General features: G+C 37.4%; 1 protein-coding gene across 1 annotated transcript in view; it reads left to right on the forward strand.

Annotated features, from left to right (window-relative positions):
• TTN (titin) overlaps nt 1–24405 on the forward strand; it is a gene marked incomplete at its 5' end in the record, with an annotated part of 127906 nt that overhangs the window by 34743 nt on the left and 68758 nt on the right. The window contains 44 exons of the mRNA XM_026075142.1: nt 712–854; nt 3079–3202; nt 4050–4316; nt 4478–4575; nt 4732–4900; nt 5001–5267; nt 5395–5661; nt 5753–6031; nt 6138–6546; nt 6652–6776; nt 6894–7160; nt 7781–8050; nt 8153–8455; nt 8579–8881; nt 9250–9437; nt 9525–9639; nt 10221–10505; nt 10810–10961; nt 11102–11249; nt 11363–11540; nt 11632–11753; nt 11852–12139; nt 12234–12530; nt 12627–12813; nt 13426–13541; nt 13638–13937; nt 14189–14488; nt 14576–14681; nt 15808–16004; nt 16111–16416; nt 16518–16796; nt 17278–17577; nt 17677–17979; nt 18088–18462; nt 18561–18863; nt 19362–19661; nt 19750–20046; nt 20149–20433; nt 20525–20818; nt 21232–21531; nt 21634–21942; nt 22034–22224; nt 22705–23134; nt 23687–23995. Of these exons, the coding sequence (XP_025930927.1) occupies nt 712–854; nt 3079–3202; nt 4050–4316; nt 4478–4575; nt 4732–4900; nt 5001–5267; nt 5395–5661; nt 5753–6031; nt 6138–6546; nt 6652–6776; nt 6894–7160; nt 7781–8050; nt 8153–8455; nt 8579–8881; nt 9250–9437; nt 9525–9639; nt 10221–10505; nt 10810–10961; nt 11102–11249; nt 11363–11540; nt 11632–11753; nt 11852–12139; nt 12234–12530; nt 12627–12813; nt 13426–13541; nt 13638–13937; nt 14189–14488; nt 14576–14681; nt 15808–16004; nt 16111–16416; nt 16518–16796; nt 17278–17577; nt 17677–17979; nt 18088–18462; nt 18561–18863; nt 19362–19661; nt 19750–20046; nt 20149–20433; nt 20525–20818; nt 21232–21531; nt 21634–21942; nt 22034–22224; nt 22705–23134; nt 23687–23995 (10851 nt within the window). The remainder of the gene's footprint in view (nt 1–711; nt 855–3078; nt 3203–4049; nt 4317–4477; nt 4576–4731; nt 4901–5000; nt 5268–5394; nt 5662–5752; nt 6032–6137; nt 6547–6651; nt 6777–6893; nt 7161–7780; nt 8051–8152; nt 8456–8578; nt 8882–9249; nt 9438–9524; nt 9640–10220; nt 10506–10809; nt 10962–11101; nt 11250–11362; nt 11541–11631; nt 11754–11851; nt 12140–12233; nt 12531–12626; nt 12814–13425; nt 13542–13637; nt 13938–14188; nt 14489–14575; nt 14682–15807; nt 16005–16110; nt 16417–16517; nt 16797–17277; nt 17578–17676; nt 17980–18087; nt 18463–18560; nt 18864–19361; nt 19662–19749; nt 20047–20148; nt 20434–20524; nt 20819–21231; nt 21532–21633; nt 21943–22033; nt 22225–22704; nt 23135–23686; nt 23996–24405) is intronic.

Raw genomic sequence — 24405 nt, forward strand, 5'->3', positions numbered from 1 at the left:
GACTATACTGTTCTATGCTGTATTCAGCCCAAAGCAATTCTTTCCAGGAACAGCAACTCAAGGATTAATTACTCAAACCATCTTCATCCCTTTTAGTTAGGGAATGTCCTAAATTTTTTAACCTTGCATACCGTTTATCCTAGCAGATATAGGAGACAGAGAAAGAGAGGATATAGGAGAAAGAGAAATAAAGAAATGGCCTTCAAGGCTGCTTCATGCTACAGCATCCTGTTTTGTTGTGAAATCAAAGTATTACAAGCAAAGGCTTTACCGCATTAAAATATCATGTTAACCTGAGAGGCTGGGATCACAGTGATATTTGGGGATAGGGTTAGGAGTTTGATGGACAGGGACAGACCACATGGTTGGAGACCACTTGTTTCCTGCTCCAATCCTAGCCCTCGCTATTTTGGAAAACACATACCTTATCTAGCAAGAGGCATGCAGGGCTTGGCAGGGAGACAGATGCACAGCAACTTTCCTGCTGACCTTGTTCAATTTAAAGAAACATGCTCTGCATTAGGGAATTTTCAGTGACCAGCCCTCCCCCTAAAAACCCAGAGTGGCCCCTTCTATTTAGGGAATTTAAAGAGTAGCATTCAATGCCTGTCTCTCTTGAGCGAAGCCACCATGGAGATTAGTGAGCAAAGGCAGCAGCTCCATCTTATGTAGAAGTAACTAATCTGAAAATGATGCCTTCTCCTTACCAAGCTCGAGTAATTGGCTTGCTGAGACCCCTCAAGGATGTAACAGTGACAGCTGGTGAATCAGCAACCTTTGACTGTGAACTCTCTTACGAGGGAATCCCAGTTGAGTGGTTCTTGCAAGGAAAGAAACTGGAGCCCAGTGATAAGGTAAAGAGACTACCTTTATTTTCCCTCATGCTTCCTCCTCCTTCCCCTCTTTCAGCACTTTTCCCTTTCTTTATTTCTCACCCTCTGCTGGTAGAAGTATTAAGACACAGAGATACAATAGTGCTGCTTTGCTGAATGGTAAATCCTCACTAAATCAGATAGGGCATTTTTTTCCATACAGGAGGGAAGATCTGTAATGCTACAAATACTTATCATACAAAGAGAAATTGAGGTCCCAAAATATTGATCATAACAACAGTGTTTTTGTGCCTGATTCTCTGGAAAACTCAGCCACAGGGATACTGAATAATGCTTGCTCAGGTTAATTGCAGTTATAGTGAGAGGATTTTGATAGGTGGTGTCAGGAAATGCTTTCTTCTCCTGARTGCTGAGTTGCAGTCCAGTTCTGCATATAAGGGGATTAAGAGGACTGAAATTCCATTTCAGGCATTTGTTCTGGCTCTCCAGATAACTTACTGAACAAATTTGCTCATCAAGCACTTCTCACTAGCTATTTTTAACCCTTCATCAAGTGTTGGCTCTTAGTTCTGAGATCTGAGCAGCCTGGAATGCAGTCAGTTTAATATTTAAAGTTAATGGTATGGGAGATACTGTAAGAAACATGAAATAAAAGTGGCTGTAATGGGTTTTAAGATTTCCTTTTTTAGTTACTAACCCTAAGGAAAATAATGCAAAAAAAAATGTAAATTGGAAATCTCAGACAAATTACACTTTGAAGGCATTACATGAGCTACCAGAGTTTCAGAACTTGTAATACTGCTGCTCTGGTACTGACTTTTTACTTTTAAATGTCATTTTAAAGATACTATTTTCTGTTTTCAGTAGATCTTTCCAAGCTTTACTGAATTTTCCTTAATTAAAACAATTTCATACAAAAAATAGAATATAGGAATAGAAGAGAAAAAATGATCATCAGAGAGGTAGCAACCCCATTACTATATTTAAGGACAGATAGACAGAATTCAGATTCAGCAGATGAGACATTTAATACATCAATGCAAAAATCACTTCTGAGTCCAGGAATAAATTGTAGAAAGCTATTAATCAGTGGAGTGAATTGACAGTTATTACTACATTTCTCTCCATTTAAAATAGCCTCTCCGACCACTTTTACCACTGCCTTCAAGAATCAATCTAATTGTACAAGTATTTGAGTTCAGCTATTTTTAATTTAAACCATCATTTTAACTCTGTGGCTGGCATTCAGCTGTACACATTTAACCTTTAGTGACTTTTTTGTGTATCCTTGCTGTTTATCTTAGTCAAGTATATACTTGGCTTCATCTCAACCTCTTTCAGCTGAGTAATCACCAGAGTTAGTTTTCAGGGACACAATGACCATCTGTGAGGAAGGACAACCACTCAGTTACCACCCTCCCTCTGAGGCTAGAGGGACTGCCTTCTCACAAGTAACAGTCTTTTCTGTTTCCTCCTTAGCATAAACTATTTTCCTTCATTTTTCTAAGCCAGAATCTACTACTTGATCATGTACTTCTCTGAAAAAAAATTAGATTTCTTCAGGAGTTATCTTGGACTTTACTGCATGAATAGTGGCAGCCCTCTTCATGGCAGGGTGTGTTCTTGAATCCCCTACTCCTAGGGAACAGGGATATTTGTGCAAGTGTAGCCCAAATAAAACTTATGATTGCAAAGTAGGTTCAGCCTTAGATCAACACAGAAATCTTTTCTCAGGCAGAATGTTCTACCAAAATTTAATGATAGAAAGTCAAAATAGCATGTGAAAAAGGGTATTTGAGGAGGGAGCCAAATCCCTTTCCTAGAAGTTTTTACTTTAGATGTAGCCAGGAGAAATACCAGTTTTTCCCACAAAGCTGTACACTTACTTATTTTGGTGTTTGTTAGTACCTGTTCAAAATAAACATAGTCTCAACTCAACTTCATTATGAGCCTTGTAGTAGATTCAGGTTTTCTAATACAAGGACACAAATATATTAAAACATGTGGGATGCTTAAAATTCCAGTTCCTTGTAAGTGAAAGGGCAAAACAGAAATGGTTCTCAAAATCTTCAAAGCATTTGTATCTTGAGCTATATCTGGTATATGCAAAGCAAATTATCCCAATTTCATACAAAAATAAACAACAAAACTCCACAGATAACAATAAATAACAAATGTTATTTCATTAAATATTCCTTAAATATTTGTTGTATATACTGAGATATTTTCTTATGTACTTTATAAGGTTGTCACACGTGCTGAAGGGAGAGTTCACACACTTACTCTTAGAGATGTCAAGTTAACAGATGCAGGAGAGGTCTCATTGACTGCAAAAGATTTCAGAACTCAAGCAAATCTTTTTGTGAAAGGTAAGCCAGAGAGTTTAATTATACCATACAAGTTATTAATGGTTCATTCATGATTCATCATGGAATAGGGGGCCAATATACACCATATATCAAATTAATAGTATCATACATACAATACTGGACTGGTAGACAACCTTCCTGATTAAAAAAGCTACTAACTTAAAATCTTTTAAGGATTGAAAGCCACTTCAGGCTTCACAGGAGAGCTGAGAAAAAGAGGAAATTCTGGAAATGTTTCCAAGGTGGGAGATGAATTAGTTCTTTAGGGTTCCCAATGCTTCTTTGCAGGCTTGGGCATGCAACTGGCCTCGAAGCGATCTGCTAATCCTGGCCTTTATGGCCCCTGATGGCTTGTTTCTGGTCTTTGGAGCCTTCCCATCAAGTGAGGCGATGTAGCCCTGGCATGGATACCCATTTGTACTGCTTACAAGCAGTATGCAGATCAGAAGTCCACACTGTTCACACTTCTCACTACTTTAGTAATTCAAAGAAAAATCACAAAATCATTCCTAAAGGTATAACTTCAGAGATAGAAGTTAAAAGCTATATCACATGGGTATAGTTTAGCTAAAGATACGAAGTTGCAGAGCTTTGTGATAATGATTAGAGAGTAAAAACCCCATGAGCAAGGACATCACTTACTCTGACCTTACAGTAGGCTGAAAATGGGGAAATTAGCTGAATTAACTAAACATTTTATAATTAAAAATACAAAAGTTCAACAGAAAAGTTCAAGAGCCTTGTTGATTCAAAGAAAATTAGTAAACAGCATAGGACTGTTCTGTACTAGCAGAGAGCTGGGTATACTCTAGATCTTTTCAATCAGAAATCTATCTGCTTCTTTTAGAACCCCCAATTGAATTTACTAAACCACTTGAGGACCAGACTGTTGAAGAGGAGGCCACTGCTGTACTGGAATGTGAAGTTTCCAGGGAAAATGCAAAAGTGAAATGGTTCAAGAATGGAGAAGAAATTCACAAAACAAAGAAGTATGATATCATTTCTGATGGCAGAGTCAGAAAACTCATTATCCATGGATGCACATTGGAAGATGCAAAAACATATACCTGTGATGCTAAGGATTTCAAGACATCATGTTTCCTCAATGTAGAACGTGAGTCATTTATAATTTTCTCCAAAATTAATTTTGTGTTTAAACTCTCTGTTATCATAGTGTCTATGACTAGGAATAATTAATAATACCAATGTGAGCAATTTATTTTTCTGTACCTGCAACTTTCTTCTAATACATAATTTCTTTTTTTTCCCTTATAGCTCTTCGTGTTGAGTTCCTGAAACCCCTAACTGACCTTGAAGTTAAAGAAAAAGAACCTGCTCGGTTTGAATGTGAAATTTCTCGTCCAGGTGTCAAGGTCAGTAATATTAATGGTCTTTTTATCTGAATAATTCCTTCAACTAGAGATTTTTTTTAATTCCCAATTTTATTGTGTTGTTGCAAAAGAACACACAACTAAAATCCCTGATGAGTATGTTAATATTAACATTGATGTCAATTTGTCCTAATACAGGTCAAGTGGTTTAAGGATGGCATTGAAATTAGAAAAGGCAAAAAGTATGACATAATTTCCAAAGGTGCCGAACGCATTCTTGTTATCAGTAAATGTGTCTTTGATGATGAAGCCGAGTATGCCTGTGAAGCAAAAACAGCTAGAACTTCTGGATTACTTACAGTCATAGGTAAATTTTAAGACTGTGGTCTTAAGATTTATTCCATGAAGAAGAAAAATGGTATTTTGATGACTGGCTTTAATCACATATCTTTAAATTCCTATTGCAGAGGAAGAGGCTGTTTTCACAAAAAATCTTCCTGATCTTGAAGTAAACGAAACTGATACTGTAAAATTGATTTGCGAAGTCTCCAAGCCTAATGCTGAAGTTACTTGGTTTAAAGGAGATGAGGAGGTGCCTGATGGTGGTAGATTTGAACATGTTTCTGATGGCCGAAAGAGAATTCTTGTAATACGTAATGCTCATCCTGAGGATGCTGGCAAATATGCTTGCAAGCTCCCAAGCTCTTCTACAACAGGAAAACTTACTGTACATGGTAAGAGAATGACTTTGGTTTGCTAGTATTCTCAAAAAAAATCATTAAGAGTGCATAATTTGGTTTATTCTCTTCATAAGTAAAAAATAAAATAAAATGGTATATCTACAAAATTGTTGTCTTTCAGAACTTGCAGCAGAGTTTATTACCAAACCACAAAATCTTGAGGTGCTTGAAGGAGATAAAGCTGAATTTGTCTGTTCAGTCTCCAAAGAGCCAATTACAGTACAGTGGCTGAGGGCTGACACAGTCCTGGAGCCTGGTGATAAGTATGACATCATTTCAGATGGCAAAAAGAGGAAACTTGTGGTTAAAGACTCTATCCTGGGAGATGCAGGAAAGTATACTGTCATGGTTGGTGAAGCTAAAGCTACAGCACGCTTAACAGTGATTGGTAAGCTTTATTTTATCAATGTGCAGGTGCATATTTTATTTTATTCCTTACAGTAGATGATATCATGTTTCTTCTATTTTGTCAATTTCAGAAAAACTCAGGATTATAACTCCCCTTAAGGACCAAGAAGTTAATGAGGGACAAGAAATTATCTTCAACTGTGAAGTCAATAAAGAAGGTGCCAAAGAGAAGTGGTACAAAAATGATGAGGCAATATTTGATAGTGCAAAATACATTATTGTCCAGAAGGATTTAGTTTACACTCTCAGAATCAGGGATGCACAGTTGAAAGATCAAGCTACCTATACTATCTCACTGTCAAACCAGAGAGGGGAGCATGTCAAGAGCTCTGCTGCTTTAACAGTATTAGGTAAATAACCTGCATTGTATTAAAATTATTTAATCATATTGCATTCAATTTCTCATAAGGATTATGAAGATGTAAATTAATCACATTTCAATTTTTGTCTTAACAGAGGAGGATCTCAGAATTGTTGAGCCTCTTGAAGACATTGAGACCATGGAAAAGAAAACTGTCACATTCTGGTGCAAAGTCAATCGCCTCAATGCAGCCCTCAAATGGACAAAGAATGGTGAAGAGATCACATTCAACAAGCGCATTTTGTATAAAATCGATAAGTACAAACACTCACTCATCATTAAAGACTGTGGCTTTATTGATGAAGGTGAATATACTGTTACTGCTGGACAAGACAAATCTGTTGCAGAACTCCTCATCACAGAAGCACCAGCAGATTTCATTGAACATCTCCAGGACCAGACTGTCACTGAATTTGATGATGCTGTTTTTACCTGCCAGCTTTCCAAAGAGAAAGCCAGTGTAAGATGGTACAGAAATGGAAGAGAAATCAAAGAAGGCAAAAAGTATGCACATTTTATTATGGTTGTTAATAGGCTAAACATGCTTGCTTTATTTTGATGCTTTGTCTGGAAATTAATATATTGCTTAATTATTTTCTCCCCATAAAGGTATCAGTTTGAAAAGGATGGAAATCTGCACAGATTAATCATAAAAGACTGCAGACTAGATGATGAGTGTGAATACTCCTGTGGAGTGGATGACAGGAAATCTAGGGCAAGACTTTTTGTTGAAGGTATGTATAAAATTAAATAGGATTTATTTTATCCATTTTAGTAATAAGAAATAGAATAGAATATTTAGTAATAGAAATGACAGTCACATAAGAACAAATGAATTGACTTTATTTCAGAAATCCCTGTGGAGATTATCCGGCCACCACAAGATGTTTATGAAGCTCCTGGTGTAGATGTCATCTTCATGGCCGAGTTGAACAAAGATGGTGTGGAAGTCAAATGGTTGAGAAACAACATGATTATTGTCCAAGGTGACAAACATCAGATGATGAGTGAAGGAAAGGTCCATAGGCTGCAAGTGTGTGAGATAAAGCCCCGTGACCAAGGGGAATACAGATTTATTGCCAAAGATAAAGAAGCTAGAGCTAAACTTGAATTAGCTGGTGAGTTGTCTGCTTTGTATTTCTTTTGGAAAATTTGAGAGTAGTGAGTTAACTCTTACTTCTAATTAAATTCATTTTGATGCTTTCAAAAAGTTGAATTAAAATTAATATGTAATCAGGCTGAGACAATTTAGAATCTGTGAAAAATGTATGAATTATAATTCAGACAGCAAAGTTTTTTTATTATACCACACTGATCCACTAGTTGAGGAAAACACAGGCTGCTTTTCAATAGCTATACTAGAGAGCATGGACTGAGCTTAAAGAAGACACAGAACCTGTTCCTTAAGTCAGTGCAGGTCTAAAACATGCAAATACTCATTTCAGTCATACAAAACATTTAGTTCATTTGCCTGTTTTACAGGATCAGACCAATAAAATACATTGAATTAATGCTCAAAAAGCAGCTCCCTCTTCCTAGATTTTATAGGAGCACACGGTACATACCAACCAGCCTGAGCTTCTTTCACTGGAGCAGTCCCTGAAGTATATGAATGATTGGCTTAGAATTCACACACAGATCCTTTTACTTTTTTATGTTAGCTTCTTTGCTGATGACGGAGATGTATCAAATTATTTTCAATATGTAAGTACTCACTTGTCACGTTGATCTTCTTTAGCTGCACCTAGAATCAAGACTGGTGATCAAAATCTTGTCGTTGATGTTGGAAAGCCTTTAACCATGACTGTTCCATATGATGCCTATCCAAGAGCAGAAGCAGAGTGGTTGAAAGGAGAGGAAAGCCTGCCCACAACAACTGTCGATACAACAACTGACTGCACTACCTTCAAAATTTATGAAGCAAAGAAATCAGATAAAGGAAGATACAAGGTTATACTTCGAAACAAACATGGCCAAGCAGAAGCATTCATCAATGTAGAGGTCATTGGTAAGTGATCCCAATATTAAGACCTTGCTTTTATTTCTTTAAGCCAAAGTAAAAAAAAAAAAAAGATGGAATACCCTAAAATATTGTTCATATGTTTTTTAGATGTTCCAGGTCCAGTTAGAAACTTGGAAGTCACTGAAACTTATGATGGTGAAGTTGGCCTTGCCTGGCAGGAACCAGAAAGTGATGGTGGAAGTAAAATCATTGGCTATGTCGTTGAAAGACGTGATATCAAGCGTAAGACCTGGATTGTGGTCACTGATCGTGCTGAAAATTGTGAATACACTGTTACTGGACTTCAAAAAGGAGGAGTTGAGTACCTCTTCCGTGTCAGTGCACGGAACAGAGTGGGTACTGGTGAGCCCGTGGAAACAGACAGACCTGTGGAAGCTAAGAGCAAATTTGGTAAGCAGAAGTTATGAATAACCCAGTGTTTAGTGACAGTGTGAGAAAAGCAATGCAAACTCTATTAATAGATAAAAGAACACATACTTTGTTTTTCCTTTTTCTCCCTAAAATAAAATGCAGAAGTTCCCGGTCCTCCTCAAAATGTACAAGTTACCGATGTGAACAGGTTTGGAGCTACACTTACCTGGGAACCACCTGAGTATGATGGAGGATCTCCAATTACTGGCTACGTTATTGAACTGCGTAACAGAGCTTCCATCAAGTGGGAGCCAACTATGACCACTGGAGCTGATGAGTTGTCAGCTATCTTGACTGATGTTGTGGAAAATGAAGAATATTTCTTCAGAGTAAGAGCTCAAAACATAGTTGGAGTTGGCAAACCAAGTCCTGCTACACGTGCAGTAAAAATTATGGACCCAGTTGGTAAGTTTGCAAGCATTGGTTGTGATTGCCTTATGAAAAATGGACATTTTGACAATTTATATAGTATGTGTGCAGGAAAGGCCACAAATTCAATTAAGAAATGTGTGAGCTGAAAGTTTTGTGTACAGAGTTAGATTTTTCCTACTTTTGTCCTTTAGACATGTCAGAAGTACCTCACTATCACTTGGTCCAGTAGGAACTCCAAATATTTCTGCTCTGAAATTAGGAGACAATCTCAATCTAAAAAATGGTTTAGAAAAGATGATGCAAAGATTTTAAAAATAATGCTTTAAGGTATGGACAGATTATATGCAGAACCATAATCCTTTATCAGTTGCTAATATTTGTTTCTCTCAAATTATTTTCAGAGAGACCAAGTCCTCCCATTAACCTTGATCATTCAGATCAAACTAAGTCATCTGTGCAGCTCATATGGGAACCTCCTCTAAAAGATGGCGGAAGTCCAATCTTGGGCTACATTATTGAAAGGCAGGAAGAAGGAACAGACAAATGGATCCGCTGTAACCCAAAACTAGTACCTGCTCTTACTTTTAAGGTAGGATATTTCATTCGTCAACAAAGTGCTGAGAATGTGCAGATCATCCTCAACATTAGTTACTAAATGAGTATTTGTGCTTTTTAGGTAACTGGATTGAAACCAGGATCCAGTTATTACTACAGAGTTTCAGCAGAAAATGCAGCTGGTGTGTCTGACCCAGCTGAGGCTATTGGACCATTAACTGCAGATGATACTTTTGGTAAGCTGTATTCTATTTATTAAAGATAATTAATCAGATAAGACACACAGGTAAAGTGCATCATGTGGCCAATATGCATATCTTTCACCACATGACTGTTATGCCAACTGGTAGGAAGAGCCTTAGAGCCTTTGAGATTCTGGGTTATTTCTCCTCTATAACCAGTTCTGTAGATGCACTGCACTACATGCAGTGTACTACTATGATGCTGCACTATTAGGTAGAGACTTACTAGGCTGACTGAAGAGCAAGATATGGCCTTTTGTGTCCTGACCTAGCTGTGTGGGAGGTGGAAGGAGACAGAATAAGAGAAAGGTAGGACAGAAAAATTCAAAATAATGTAAAGTTTTAATATAAAAGGGTAAATCAGATCTCCCACCTGATAATGCTAAGCTACCTTATGATCTCAAGTATTTCTAAAAAACATCTAGCTGGAAGAGAAAAGGAGTGAGAAGCGACAGCTGGGCATAGACAGCTCCAGCAAGATGACTGAGATGCAGTTAGGGTCAGCATCTCAACACAGCTATCTTGAGCAGAACATCTGAAAATATTTCATGGAATCTATATTCCTTTTTTTCTAGTTGGACCTACAATGGACTTAAGTGCGTTTAAAGATGGTCTGGAAGTTTTTGTCCCAGAGCCAATCAAGATCCGTGTTCCTATCGCTGGCTACCCTGTGCCAACTGCCACATGGTCTTTTGGTGACCAAGTCTTAGAAAAGGGTGATCGTGTAACAATGAAGACCACTGCAGCCTTTGCAGAGCTTGTAATTACTCCAAGTGAACGTCCAGACAAGGGAATTTACACCTTAACATTAGAAAATCCTGTGTCATCCATTTCAGGAGAAATTAGTGTTAATGTCATTGGTAAGTGGACATGTTATATTTTACCACTACTATTCCATATTTGACTTGCTAAAATCTAATTGTTCATGATGACAAATGACAAATGACACAACTTTCAGTAAACCAGATATATTAAACAGTAATTAAAAAATAGAAATACATCTTTTAAAAGATTTTTTTTTTTTTTTTAGTTTTCAGTATCCAACTGTTTGCCATTTAAGGAAGAGTGTCTAAATAGAATAAGTCTTTCGGCAGACCAATGAAATAGAGATCATCTGACAAACCCTGATTATAAAATAATTAGTACAATTTGTGTGATTTTTAGATTGCCCAAGTGCACCAAGAGAACTTAAAGTTTTAGACATAATCAAGAATACAGTACAGCTGTCATGGGAACCTCCAGAAGATGATGGTGGAAGTCCAGTGACTGGCTATGTAATTGAAAAACGTGAAGTAAGCCGGAAAACATGGACCAAAGTAAGTTCATTCTTTCTCATTCCAGTTCCTATTTCCTATATTGTTTCTACACATGCTACTGAATTTTGTGTAGTATTTTGGTCAATTGCTCTTTGGGAACAAACTTTAAATAAACACATTGGAGTCTTCCTTCTCCTTAGGTTATGGATCATGTTGTTGACCAAGAGTTCACTGTACCTGACCTCATACAAGGCAAAGAATATTTATTTAGAGTTTCTGCATGCAACAAATGTGGCCCAGGAGAACCCGCATATATTGATGAACCTGTAAATATGTCAGCACCAGCAAGTGAGTCATCTTTTTGCATTGTCTTATCTTGCTGATTTTCTTTAAGAAAATATGGACAAAATATCTTTCTTAGATTGGTTTCTGAGGTCCTATATGTATTTAATTTTTAATAGCGGTGCCTGATCCACCAGAGAATGTTAAGTGGAGAAATCCAACATCAAAAGGAATCTTCTTAACATGGGAGCCCCCCAAGTATGATGGTGGTGCCCGCATCAAGGGCTATTTGGTAGAAAAATCCCAGCGTGGCACAGACAAGTGGGAGACATGTGGGGAGCCTGTTATTGAAACAAAGTAAGTAAATTAAAATCAGAAGATACATCATTTTAACTAAACATACCATTCTTACCACTTTAAATATTTGGATTTTTTTTTTAACTAACAGAATGGAAGTAACAAAACTCAAGGAAGGAGAGTGGTATGCATATCGGGTTAAGGCTTTGAACAGAATAGGAGCTAGTAAGCCAAGCAAGCCAACAGATGATATTCAGGCCATTGATGCAAAAGGTAATTACATTAATCAGTGAATTACAGTAGCTGCTTTCTTTTTACCAGTCCTTGAAATACTGTTTCTATAACAATATTTTAATTTTCTCCTAAATCAGAGGCCCCAGAAATTTTCTTAGATGTGAAACTGCTTGCTGGACTTACTGTGAAAGCTGGAACTAAAATTGAGCTGCCAGCTAAAGTAACCGGAAAGCCTGAACCCCAGATTACTTGGACCAAGGCTGATAAAATTCTGAGACCTGACAATAGAATCACCATTGAAACCAAACCTAATCATTCTACAGTCGCTATTATAGACAGCAAGAGAAGCGACAGTGGAACCTATATTATAGAAGCTGTTAATTCCAGTGGACGTGCTACTGCTGTTGTTGAAGTTAATGTTCTCGGTATGCATGTATTTTACTTTGTTTAAAGAAATCATCAGTAAGTACTGAGGTATGGAAGCAGAAAAGATTAACATTTATACCTTCTCCTCTACAGATAAACCTGGTCCACCAGCTGCATTTGATGTATCAGAAATTACAAATGAATCCTGCCTTCTGACATGGAATCCTCCCCGAGATGATGGGGGTTCTAAAATTACCAACTACGTCCTTGAGAGAAGAGCTACAGACAGTGAAATATGGCACAAGTTGTCATCAACTATTAAGGATACAAAATTCAGAGCTACCAATTTAATTCCTCATAAAGAATATGTGTTCCGAGTCAGTGCCGAGAACATGTATGGTATTGGGGAGCCAGCACAGTGTAACCCCATCATTGCTAAATATTCATTTGGTTAGTGCATTAAATTAATGTTAAATTATGTAAATATATTAACAGAAAAAATACATATGTGTGATGGTATTTTTTTTAATTTATTAATTTATACAGATCCACCAGGGCCTCCAACAGGTCTCAAGCCTATAGAGGTCACTAAAGATTCAGTGACGCTAACATGGAATGAACCAGATGAAGATGGTGGCAGCCCCATCACTGGCTACTGGGTTGAAAGATATGATCCTGAGCAGGATAAATGGATAAAATGCAATAAAATGCCGGTGAAAGATACAACATTCAAGTAAGACTATAGTCACTTTAATCTGAAATAGGTAACAGAAACGTAAAAATGTAACAATAACCTTTTAAACAAGTCCTGCATTGTTCTTGTTCTTTTTTGCTTGCTTCCATAAGTTTAGATTCAACTAATATCTAGTGACATACTCTTTCTCTGATGATTAGTTTTAAATAAGAATGTCTTTATAGAATACTGAATCATCTCTTCTTTTTTTTAAAAATCATTACAGTTAACAATTTCTATGCTTTGTTTTCAGTTGCTCCCTGTGGTTACTCATAAGACATTCTAAAAGAGTAGATATAACCATCTCATGCCTCTTTTTGGCAAAAACCTTCCTTTTTTTTCTCCTGATACTTGTATTGACTAACAGTCATGGGACATGAAAAAATGTATGACGGCTCTGAAAACATTGATTTCTGTGTGACAGCATACCATTTTACTGCTGACAATATATGCCTATTTTGAATGCTTACATTTTCATATAACAACATTAGCACTACCTTAGGTATTTTCAGGCTTTCTCAGTAAATAATAGTACAAAGAGTAGAGGGGATAATGTTTTAAGCATGAGTAAATAAGTAGATTTGGTTTAATCAAATTTACTTTTGATTTCAGAGTTAAAGGTCTTACAAACAAGAAGAAATACAAGTTCCGTGTCTTGGCAGAGAATCTAGCAGGACCTGGAAAGCCAAGCAAGGAAACAGAGCCAATCTTAGTGAAAGACGCAATTGGTATAATAAACACTTTTTTTTCATGGATTAATTTAACAAAAAATCAAATTATTTCTTTGTTTTCAGTGATCTAATTATTATCTGACTTTTGTCTAGATCCACCATGGCCCCCTGGAAAGCCAACTGTGAAAGATGTTGGCAAGACATCATTATTCCTGAACTGGACAAAGCCAGAACATGATGGAGGGGCAAAGATCGAATCTTATGTCATTGAATTATTAAAGACTGGAACAGACGAGTGGGTGAGAGTGGCTGAAGGAGTTCCCACAACTGAACGTTTTCTCAAAGGGCTTATGGAGAAACAAGAATATTCATTCCGTGTAAGAGCTGTGAACAAGGCTGGGGAGAGTGAGCCCAGTGAACCCAGTGACCCTGTGCTGTGCAAGGAGAGGCTTTGTGAGTAGTGTTTCAAAATGTGCTGCTACTGCAAATTCACTATCTCTATCTTTAGAAATAAAAAGCTCTATATCTACCTACCTTTTAGTTACCAGGTAAACTGTTATAGGCTTATGAAATATTAAAGTGTACTATTTTAGCTATGAAAATAGGAAGTTTTAATAGTTTCTGTATTGCAGAGTTCCCTGTCTTCTAAGCATTTTTAAGGAGGAATAGACTAACCTGTTTTTCCTTCTTTCACTATTTTACAGATCCTCCTTCACCACCTCGATGGCTTGAGGTTATTAATATTACAAAAAACACAGCAGATCTTAAATGGACAGTACCAGAAAAAGATGGGGGTTCCCCAATTACCAACTACATTGTTGAAAAGAGAGATGTAAGGCGAAAAGGCTGGCAGACAGTTGATACAACAGTGAAAGATATCAAGTACACAGTGAGCCCACTGACTGAAGGCTCTTTGTATGTGTTCCGTGTGGCTGCTGAAAATGCCATTGGACAGAGTGACTATTGTGAAATTGAAGATTCAGTGCTTGCTAAAGATACTTTCAGTAAGTTCCAGATTTGCTTGCTGAGAGACCAGTAGAAACCACTCAATGGGTTCCTTTTCTTCTAATTTGAATTTTTTTTTTCTTTAGCAACCCCTGGCCCTCCATATGCTCTTACAATAGTTGAAGTGACAAAAGGTCATGTTGATTTGAAATGGGAACCCCCTAAGAATGATGGTGGCAGACCAATTCAAAGGTAAGATCATTAGAGGTTTGTGTAATGTTTCCTGTAGGTGAAAAATTTTTCATAAATGAAGACATGACATTTCTCTCAAAATGTTTAAAATTTAAGTGAATGTGTTTTAAGTGAAAAAGAGGGGAATGGAATGTAAAACAGATACCATATGGTCACATTATTAAGGTTCTGATTTCAAAAAAATGTGAGTTATGTAAATATAAATTATAATCTGCATAGAAAATGGATGTGTATAACCATCCTCTAAATGTCATTTAAAGGAATGGGATAAAATCACGTTGTACACAAAACCCAGCTGGCTTTAATGCAGACATGGCCTCTGGCTCCTTCAGAGCTGCAGCCACTTGGCCCCATTTACCAAATAATATTGTACATTTTCCTTCTGCCTCAGTTTCTCATTCAAACTACATACAATCAGCAACGACAGAGCCTCATTTCTTTTCTGTTACTCTCTTCTTCATTATGCTTGTCAAACAGACTATTTTCTTCCCTTGGATTTCTTTTAAGTTCTCCTTTTCTGTGATTTTTTTCAAGTATCTCTCCTCCAAAATTTACCCTAAATCCCCTCTGTCTCCTTGAATCCAAGCTAGATTTTTCTTCTTCATATTTTCACTCTTCCTTTCCTTCCCTCAAACAGTAAGCTTGTCTTAAACAAACTGATAACTACAGAGATCTGCCTGAAGCAACACCCTAAACCACTTAATTTGCTTCACTTTCCCATAGCCTATTATAGAAGGAATTTTGATGGCTAAAGACCCCACAGATGGTATCTGCAAACATGCTTGGTAGACTTTGCTACAGAGATCCAAACCAGCAAAGATACAGATATAGCTTAGATGCCCTTTCCTTCACCTCTGCAGCTCTCCAAAGCTTGAGAACAAAGCAGAAGTTTAGGAACAGGCTCTCAAAATTGGGTCTGTCAGTAATATCAGCCCCATTACATCCAAGAATTACCAGAACTATGTGGCTGATATGTGAAGATAAGGTCACTGAGTTTGTCACCCATCTCTCTCTCTATTTTTTCATTGGCTACATTATTCCAATCTCTCTCAGCCTATTTTATTGAGCAGGAAATCTGAAGTGTTCATATTTCAAGTGCCTGATTGTATTTTCCCCTATTTATCAGATATGTTATTGAAAAGAAAGAAAAACTAGCCACCCGCTGGGTAAAAGCTGGCAAGACAGCTGGTCCAGACTGCAATTTCAGAGTGACTGATGTCATTGAAGGTACAGATGTGCAGTTCCAGGTTCGTGCAGAAAATGAAGCTGGCTGTGGTCACCCAAGTGAACCAACTGACCTCATTCGTATTGAAGATCCAACAAGTAAGTAGTAGTGTAATATGCAGTATGTTAATTATAGAAGCAGTGTACGATGTAGTACAGATACTCTGGGGAAAAAAAATGACACAATCCTATTCCATTTTTGCAGGCCCTCCTTCACCTCCTCAGGATTTACATGTCACAGATGCAGGTCGAAAGCATATTTCCATTGCATGGAAACCACCAGAGAAGAATGGTGGAAGCCCTATTATTGGGTACAATGTTGAGATGTGTGAAGCAGGAACAGAAAAATGGATGCGCATCAATTCTCGTCCAATAAAAGATCTAAAATGCAAAGTGGAAGAAGGTGTTGTTCCAGACAAGGAGTATGTGCTGAGAGTCAGAGCTGTCAATGCTGTTGGAGCTAGTGAGCCATCAGATATCTCAGAAAAAGTTGTTGCCAAAGATCCAGACTGTAAGTATAGCTTTACTTTTTTCAGATATGTGTAACTGATGACTGAAGAAAGACTTTGGGTGTTTGGCAACTTTCTAATAATATTATGTTTACTTTCATAGGTAATCCAACCATTGATCTGAAGACTCATGACATTGTTGTTGTTAAAGGACAGAAATTAAGTATCCCTGTACCCTTCAGAGCTGTTCCATCCCCAACGATAACCTGGCACAAAGATGGCAAAGAGCTGAAAGCTGGTGACAGAACAACAATGAAGAGTGACTACACCTCTGCATTGCTTGAAGTCACAGACAGTGACCATGCTGATGCTGGTGTTTACACTATCACATTGGAGAACAAGCTGGCATCAACAACTGGCTCAGTCAATGTCAAAGTCATAGGTAACTAGACTTCTTCCATTTTGGAAGAGATACTTATCTCCATTTAAGCCCCCCAGCTGACAGAAAAAAGGACTAGAAACATTCCTTTTCTGCAATGTGGAGGAATTGCTTCAACTCAGATACCATGTAGATTGCCATAAACACATTTAATATTAAAAAACCCAAAGCAATAACCACTTTGCCCCAGATAGGCCTAATTGGTCTGTGGCTTTTCAAAGCTACAACTATGGCTAGTAAAGCATATAAATATAAGCAATCTTACAAGAATTCTTAATATTTTTCACCTTTATGAACACAAATTCATATATATACTATGTATATATATACTATATACATATATATACTGTGTAGCCAACATTTGTGATTTTGGTCTGCTTTCTGCAAAGCAAAAAAATGCAATGTGACATCATATTTGTATGAGTTTCCCATCTATTTTGGTTCTTATTGCATTAATATATTTACTTATCATTATTTAAAACAGGTCCACCTGGACAGTGTAAAGACATTAAGGCAAGTGATGTAACTAAGAATTCATGCAAGGTAACCTGGGAACCTCCAGACTTTGATGGCGGTACTCCTATTCTGCATTATGTTCTGGAACGCAGAGAAGCTGGTCGTAGAACATATATCCCAGTCATGTCTGGTGAAAACAAGCTTTCTTGGCAAGTCAAAGATCTTATCCCAAACTGTGAATATTATTTCCGTGTTAAAGCTGTCAATAAGATTGGAGGAGGTGAATATCTTGAACTAAGAAACCCAATCATTGCAGAAGATCCAAAACGTAAGTTTTTACTAGTAAATGACCTAGCAGGTTGATTTTTAACTAAATGCTTCATAGTTTCTTTTCTTACATGATCTCTTGTTTGCTACTATTCCACAGAGCCTCCAGATCCTCCTGTTGACCTTGAGGTCCATAATCCAACATCAAAATCAGTAACACTTACATGGAAACCACCCCTGTTTGATGGTGGAAGCAAGATTATGGGCTATATAATAGAAAAGCTTGCTAAGGGCAAGGAGAGGTGGGAGAGGTGCAATGACTATCTGGTACCTCTATTAACATATCCAGTGAAAGGTCTTGAGGAAGGAAAGGAATACCAGTTTCGTGTTCGTGCTGAGAATGCTGCCGGCATCAGTGAGCCTTCTCGTATTACTCCTTTTGTGAAAGCTGTGGATCCTATTGGTATGATTTGCTTATTTCTTTGCTTGTTGTAATTGCCATAGAGCCTCAAACATATGGGAAGATTCTACTCTCCATTTTCATTCTGTATTCCATTTTCATTCTGTATAGATGCTCCAAAAGTCTTCCTTGCTGCAAACCTACAGTCTGGCCTTGAGGTGAAGCGAGGTGATGAGATCATACTTGAGGCCCATATTTCAGGGTCACCTTATCCATCTATCACTTGGCTGAGGAATGATGAAATTATCAGACCAGAAGAAATCAAAAAGAGAGTAGCAAAGTATACCAGGAAGAAGAAGGGTGAAGCTGAAGAAGAGGAACCTTTTCAGCTTTCACTGCCGGAACGTATGAGTATTGACAATCACAAAGAAGGAGAGTCTGTATTATCAATTCGTGACTCCATCAGAGCTGACCATGGCACATTTACAATTAAAGTGGAAAATGATCATGGTGTTGCGAAGGCCTCCTGTGAAGTCAATGTGTTAGGTATGTAGTGAAGTCCTCATAAACACCTTCTTGTTCAGAGTGTTGGATAAGAAGTGCACAAGAAGGGTGCTCATCATTTTTGCTTGCTTTATAAACAGATACACCTGGGCCTCCAATCAACTTTGTTTTTGAAGATGTGAGGAAAAATTCTGTCATTTGCAAGTGGGAGCCTCCCCTTGATGATGGTGGAAGTGAAATCCTGAACTATGTACTGGAAAAGAAAGACAATACAAAAGCTGAAATGGGCTGGGTCACTGTCAGTTCAACACTCAGGCATTGCAAATTCCATGTGACAAAACTGATTGAAGGAAAAGAATACCTCTTCCGTATATGTGCCGAAAATAGAGTTGGGGCAGGGCCACCATGTGTTTCAAAACCAATGACAGCAAAAGATCCTTTCTGTAAGTTTTGTGTTAATTTTGAAATACAGTCCTTTTAGAAAATGACTCTAAAATTAGACAAACTCTTAGAACACTCAGCTTCATCCATCTGAATGTTTCCTAGGAGAAGCTTGAGCAATGTAATTATTATCTATTGCATATTTTAGACCATTGAGATAAAGGGAATTATTAAAAGGCATTCTAATTTTAATAATAAAGAGATAACTGTCACTGTTATAAACCTTTAACTTGAAAAAGTAACTTCTAAATCCTAACATTCTGTGTTTGGTAAACTGGTATTCTTCCCAGAAGGGGAACCACATCAAGTTTCATTGATTACTAGTTACTGTTAGTAGTCAAAGTTACTAAGAAAGAGAATAGGTGAATTTAAGAATGACTTAAAATTAGTCATTTCTCATACCTTTGTTCTCTCTTAGCTTGCTAGGCTAAGATAGATAAAATTAAACTTCACCTCTGAATAAGACAGTATTGATGGCAAAATTACCAATTTTTTTTCAGCTCCACCAGATCCACCTAATAAGCCTGAGGTGGAAGATGTTACCAGCAACAGTATGTTGGTTAAATGGAATGAACCAAAAGACAACGGCAGCCCTATCTTAGGATATTGGATTGAAAAACGTGAAATTAATAGCACTCATTGGGCTCGGGTGAACAGAAACCTTGTGAATGCTCTGCAAATGAAAGTTGAAGGACTTTTGGAAGGATTAACCTATATATTTAGAGTATGTGCTGAAAATGCAGCTGGCCCTGGTAAATTTAGTCCACCATCAGATCCAAAAACTGCGCAGGACCCAATAAGTAAGTAACTTGACAGAAGTTAGTAGCAGAGAGATGACAGAATAGGATTAATAGCCTTTAACTTTGATTTACATTTATTTTTTTATAGTGCCACCTGGTCCACCCATTCCAAGGGTTGCTGATTCAAGCTCAACTGCTATTGAGTTAGAATGGGAACCTCCTGTGTATAATGGTGGTGGAGATATCACTGGTTACCATGTATACAAACAACTGGTGGGGGTAAAAGAATGGTCACGTTGCACAGAGAAACCTATTAAGGTTCGACAGTACACCGTTAAAGAAGTCAGAGAAGGTGCAGACTATAAACTCCGGGTTACTGCACTTAATGCAGCTGGAGAAGGACCACCTGGTGAAACGGAACCTGTAACAGTTGCAGAACCTCAAGGTACTGTAATCACATCATTTTCAAGAAATTTCAAGAAATGTCCAGCAAGGTATACCTGAATCTCTCCCTTGAACTAATGAACTATTTCACTTTCTTCTGCAGAGCCTCCCACTGTTGAGCTGGATGTTTCTGTCAAAGCAGGCATTCAGATCATGGCTGGGCAAACTCTTAAAATTCCTGCTACTGTGACTGGGCGTCCTACGCCCACCATTACATGGACTGTGGAGGAGGGTGAATTAGATAAAGATCGAGTTGTTATTGAAAATGTTGGCACAAAATCTGAGCTAACCATTAAGAATGCATTGCGAAAAGACCATGGAAGATATGTAATTACTGCTACCAATAGTAGTGGTTCCAAATCTGCAGGAACCAGAGTAGAAGTATTTGGTAAGAAATATATTCTCTGAAATCAACTGAAGTTTATTTTGGTGAAATAAAGTTTGGGGTTTATCATACTGGTTTGATTTTGTTTTCACAGATGTTCCTGGGCCAGTCCTTGACCTAAAGCCAGTGGTCACAAACAGAAAAATGTGTTTGCTTAACTGGTCTGATCCTGAAGATGATGGAGGCAGTGATATCATAGGCTTCATTGTGGAACGGAAAGATGCCAAAATGCATACGTGGAGACTAGCTATAGACACAGAAAGATCTAAATGTGATATTACGGGTCTAGTTGAGGGGCAAGAATATAAATTCCGTGTTAGTGCCAAGAATAAGTTTGGTACTGGTCCATCTGTTGAAGTAGGACCCATTCTTGCAGTTGATCCATTAGGTAAAATAACTTTTTTTTAAATTATTTAAATTTATAGAGATATAAGTTAATACTCAGTTATTCCAGTAATGCTGTGTGGATTGCTTTCAGTGTAATGGTAGTGTATTTACTTTCCTATGTGCCTACTGTGCATCTGCCTTTAAGAGATTTATTACTTAAGTCAGAGCTCTAAAATAGTTCTGTAAAACTACCTCGGCTCTTTATGTAAAGAAATACTATTGCCTGCTGAAACACTACTTGTTGCCTTTTTTTCTACATACAAGAGAAACTTTTTACTAGCCATAACCATACTCAAATACTTTGCATACAAAAGACATGGCTTTTAAAAGCCAGAGCTACTGGAGCTACTGTATTCATATGATTAAAAATTCTCTAATATATATTTTTTCATTATGATTTATCTGTGTTCATAGGTCCTCCAACAGCACCTGAGAGGTTCATGTACACGGAGAGGACAAAATCAACCATTACGCTTGATTGGAAGCCTCCACGTAGTGATGGTGGCAGTCCTGTCTTAGGATACATTGTCGAGAAAAGGAGACATGATTCAAAAGACTATGAAAGAGTTAACAAAAGGCTCTGCCCAACCACATCTCTTCATGTTGAAAATCTTGATGAACTTCACATGTACGAATTCCGTGTCAAAGCTGTTAATGAGATTGGAGAGAGTGAACCATCACTGCCCCTCAATGTAGTTATACAAGATGATGAAGGTATATCTGCTGTAAAGAAATCCATACAAACATCTCTGAAATATTATAAGGCAATTTTTCTGTCTCTCCATCTTCATGCTGTCAATTTTTTCTGTTTTTCAGTACCTCCAACTGTCACATTGCGCCTGGCTGTGAGAGGAGATACTATCAAAGTAAAGGCAGGAGAACCAGTTAATATTCCTGCTGATGTGACAGGTCTGCCAATGCCAAAGATTGAATGGGACAAGAATGAAGCTTTAATTGACCAAACATCCAGTGCACTTAAGATAACCAAGGAAGAAGTGTCCAGAAGTGAGGCAAAAACTGAACTTATCCTGCCTGCAGCAGTGAGGGATGATAAAGGCACTTACACTGTGAGAGCTTCCAATCGTCTTGGCACTGCATTTCGCAATGTGCATGTTGAAGTGTATGGTAAGGACGCAATGTTTTAATAAAATGACAGCTAATAAAATGCTTTTACTGTTTTCTTAATGTAATTCTGTGTTCTATTGCTTTCATACAGACCGTCCTTCTCCACCAAGAAACCTTGCTGTTTCTGATATTAAAGCTGAATCATGCTATTTAACATGGGATGCTCCTGTTGATAATGGTGGTAGTGAAATTACCCATTACATTATTGAGAAACGCGATGCTAGTAGGAAGAAATCTGAGTGGGAAGAAGTCTCCAAAAGTGTTGTTGAGAGAAGATTTGGGGTAATTTATAAAATATTTTTATTATATATTTCAGAATGCATAAAAAATAACAATAGTATACATGTAATGAAAAGTGCTACTTGGGTAGCTATCTGAGCTAGTGCTCCATTCTGAGCCCAGAATTACTGCATGCATGTTGCCCATGCATGTATGTGTATTTTCCTCATCTGCCAAAAGAAAATAAATTATTTTCTCTTGCCACTTAACTTCATCTGAGTTTAGAAGACTTTTTCCATTTCCCAGAATTATTTATAGCTTTACCAATTGCAAAGAGAAACATGATGACATTTTTATTAATGTTTGTTCTATGCACACAAAATGAGAGTATCCCTAGGACATTACATACAGCTGTGTAGTTGCATACAGATAGGTAGGTCAATGAGATTCCGAGACAGAGAATTTAAAGCCAAAAACCCTAATTAACTTCAAATACATTTATTCTGAAAGCAGCCAAATAGTGATTGAAATCTTATTTTTCAGGTATGGAATCTTGCAACAAATGAAAAATACCAATTTAGAGTGCGAGCTGTAAACAAATATGGAATAAGTGATGAATGCCTCTCAGAAAAAGTCGTTATTAAGGATCCCTACGGCCTTCCTGGGCCTCCTGGAAAGCCAAAAGTTTTAGATCGTACTAGATCATCAATGCTGGTGACTTGGGAGCCTCCTCTGCACAATGGTGGAGCCCCAATCACTGGCTACTGGCTGGAGAAGAGAGAGGTGGGAGGTGTCTATTGGTCACGCGTTAATAGGGCTCCAGTAACAAAACCATCAGTAAAAGGTCTAGAGTTTAATGTGCTTCGTTTGGCTGAAGGCGTTGAATACCAGTTTAGAGTTATGGCTGAAAATATTGCTGGAATTGGCCCTCCCAGTGAACCATCAGATCCTGCTTTAGCAGCAGATCCCATATGTAAGTATATAGTTTCTATGACTACTTTTAAGGACTATGTTACACTATGCTACACTAGAAACACAACATACTACCACAATTTATATTGAATTTAGTGCAACTAATCCAATGCTTTATGTTTGCATTAAGCTAAAAAATGTAATTGATGCCAAGTGGTTTCCTGATTTGTTATTTTTCACTGTTTTTAAGATAATTAGCCCTAATTTAAATTTTCTTACCCTCTTTTATGTAAACTCTGATTACACCAATGGAAACGTTGCTGAATAAAATTATTTAAGTTCAAAATCTGATTTTTAAAGTATTATTTTTCTTTATTGTTAAAATATTAGAGTTTAATCTTTATGCATTGTATCTTAAGTACTCCTATGTAATATATGCAATATATGTAATTATTATGCATGTTCTTAAATATATTTAGACTATGTATAATTAGCATTATATACTCTAGGTATGATAGAAAAAAAATGAAAATACTTGCATTCTTTTAGAAGCTATTCAGAAAAATACAGACACTAACTCTCAGGTAATTTTTGCTTGCTTTTGTTTTACAAGTTGTGCCTGATCCACCATCTTGCCCGGAAGTCAAAGACAAAACTAAATCAACTATAGCTCTTGCATGGAAGCCTCCACAAAAGGATGGTGGCAGTCCAATAAAAGGATATATTGTTGAAATGCAAGAAGAAGGTAGTACTGACTGGAAGAAGGTGAATGAAGGAGACAAACTCTTTCCTACATGTGAATGTGTTGTTCCCAATTTGAAAGAACTCAGAAAATACCGATTTAGAGTGAAAGCTGTAAATGCTGCTGGAGAGTCAGAACCAAGTCCTGCAACATCCGAAATACCTGTCCAAGATATTCTAGGTAAGAGTTCTTGGAATTAATTATTTATATCGAAATGCCACCTACTGCTGTGAATCTTCACACAGAATGTCAATCAGGCCCAGGTCAAAAACAATCAAATAATTATGCAAAAATGTAACAAAAGATTGATACATATTTTGGAAAGTGGCATGATGACCATCACCAGGGCATGATCAGTTAGAAAACTGATGAGTGCCTACAGCCATACTGAGCAAATACTATGTATTTTATGAAGAAATGACAGCAACAAATTCACTTTATTTATACACTTCCCAGCTTCTCTTTAGGCGCACTCAGCCTGTTCTCACATAAACATGCATTCTGCATGCCTGGCTGGGGATTTAGCCCAGTACTGGGAGAAATTTGTTTTCAGCAGCTCTAAAAAATTACATATTAAAATATTTTTGCAG

Source organism: Apteryx rowi, unplaced genomic scaffold (assembly GCF_003343035.1).
Source record: "Apteryx rowi isolate R43461 unplaced genomic scaffold, aptRow1 scaffold_110, whole genome shotgun sequence".
NCBI classification, from domain to species: Eukaryota; Metazoa; Chordata; class Aves; order Apterygiformes; family Apterygidae; genus Apteryx; species Apteryx rowi.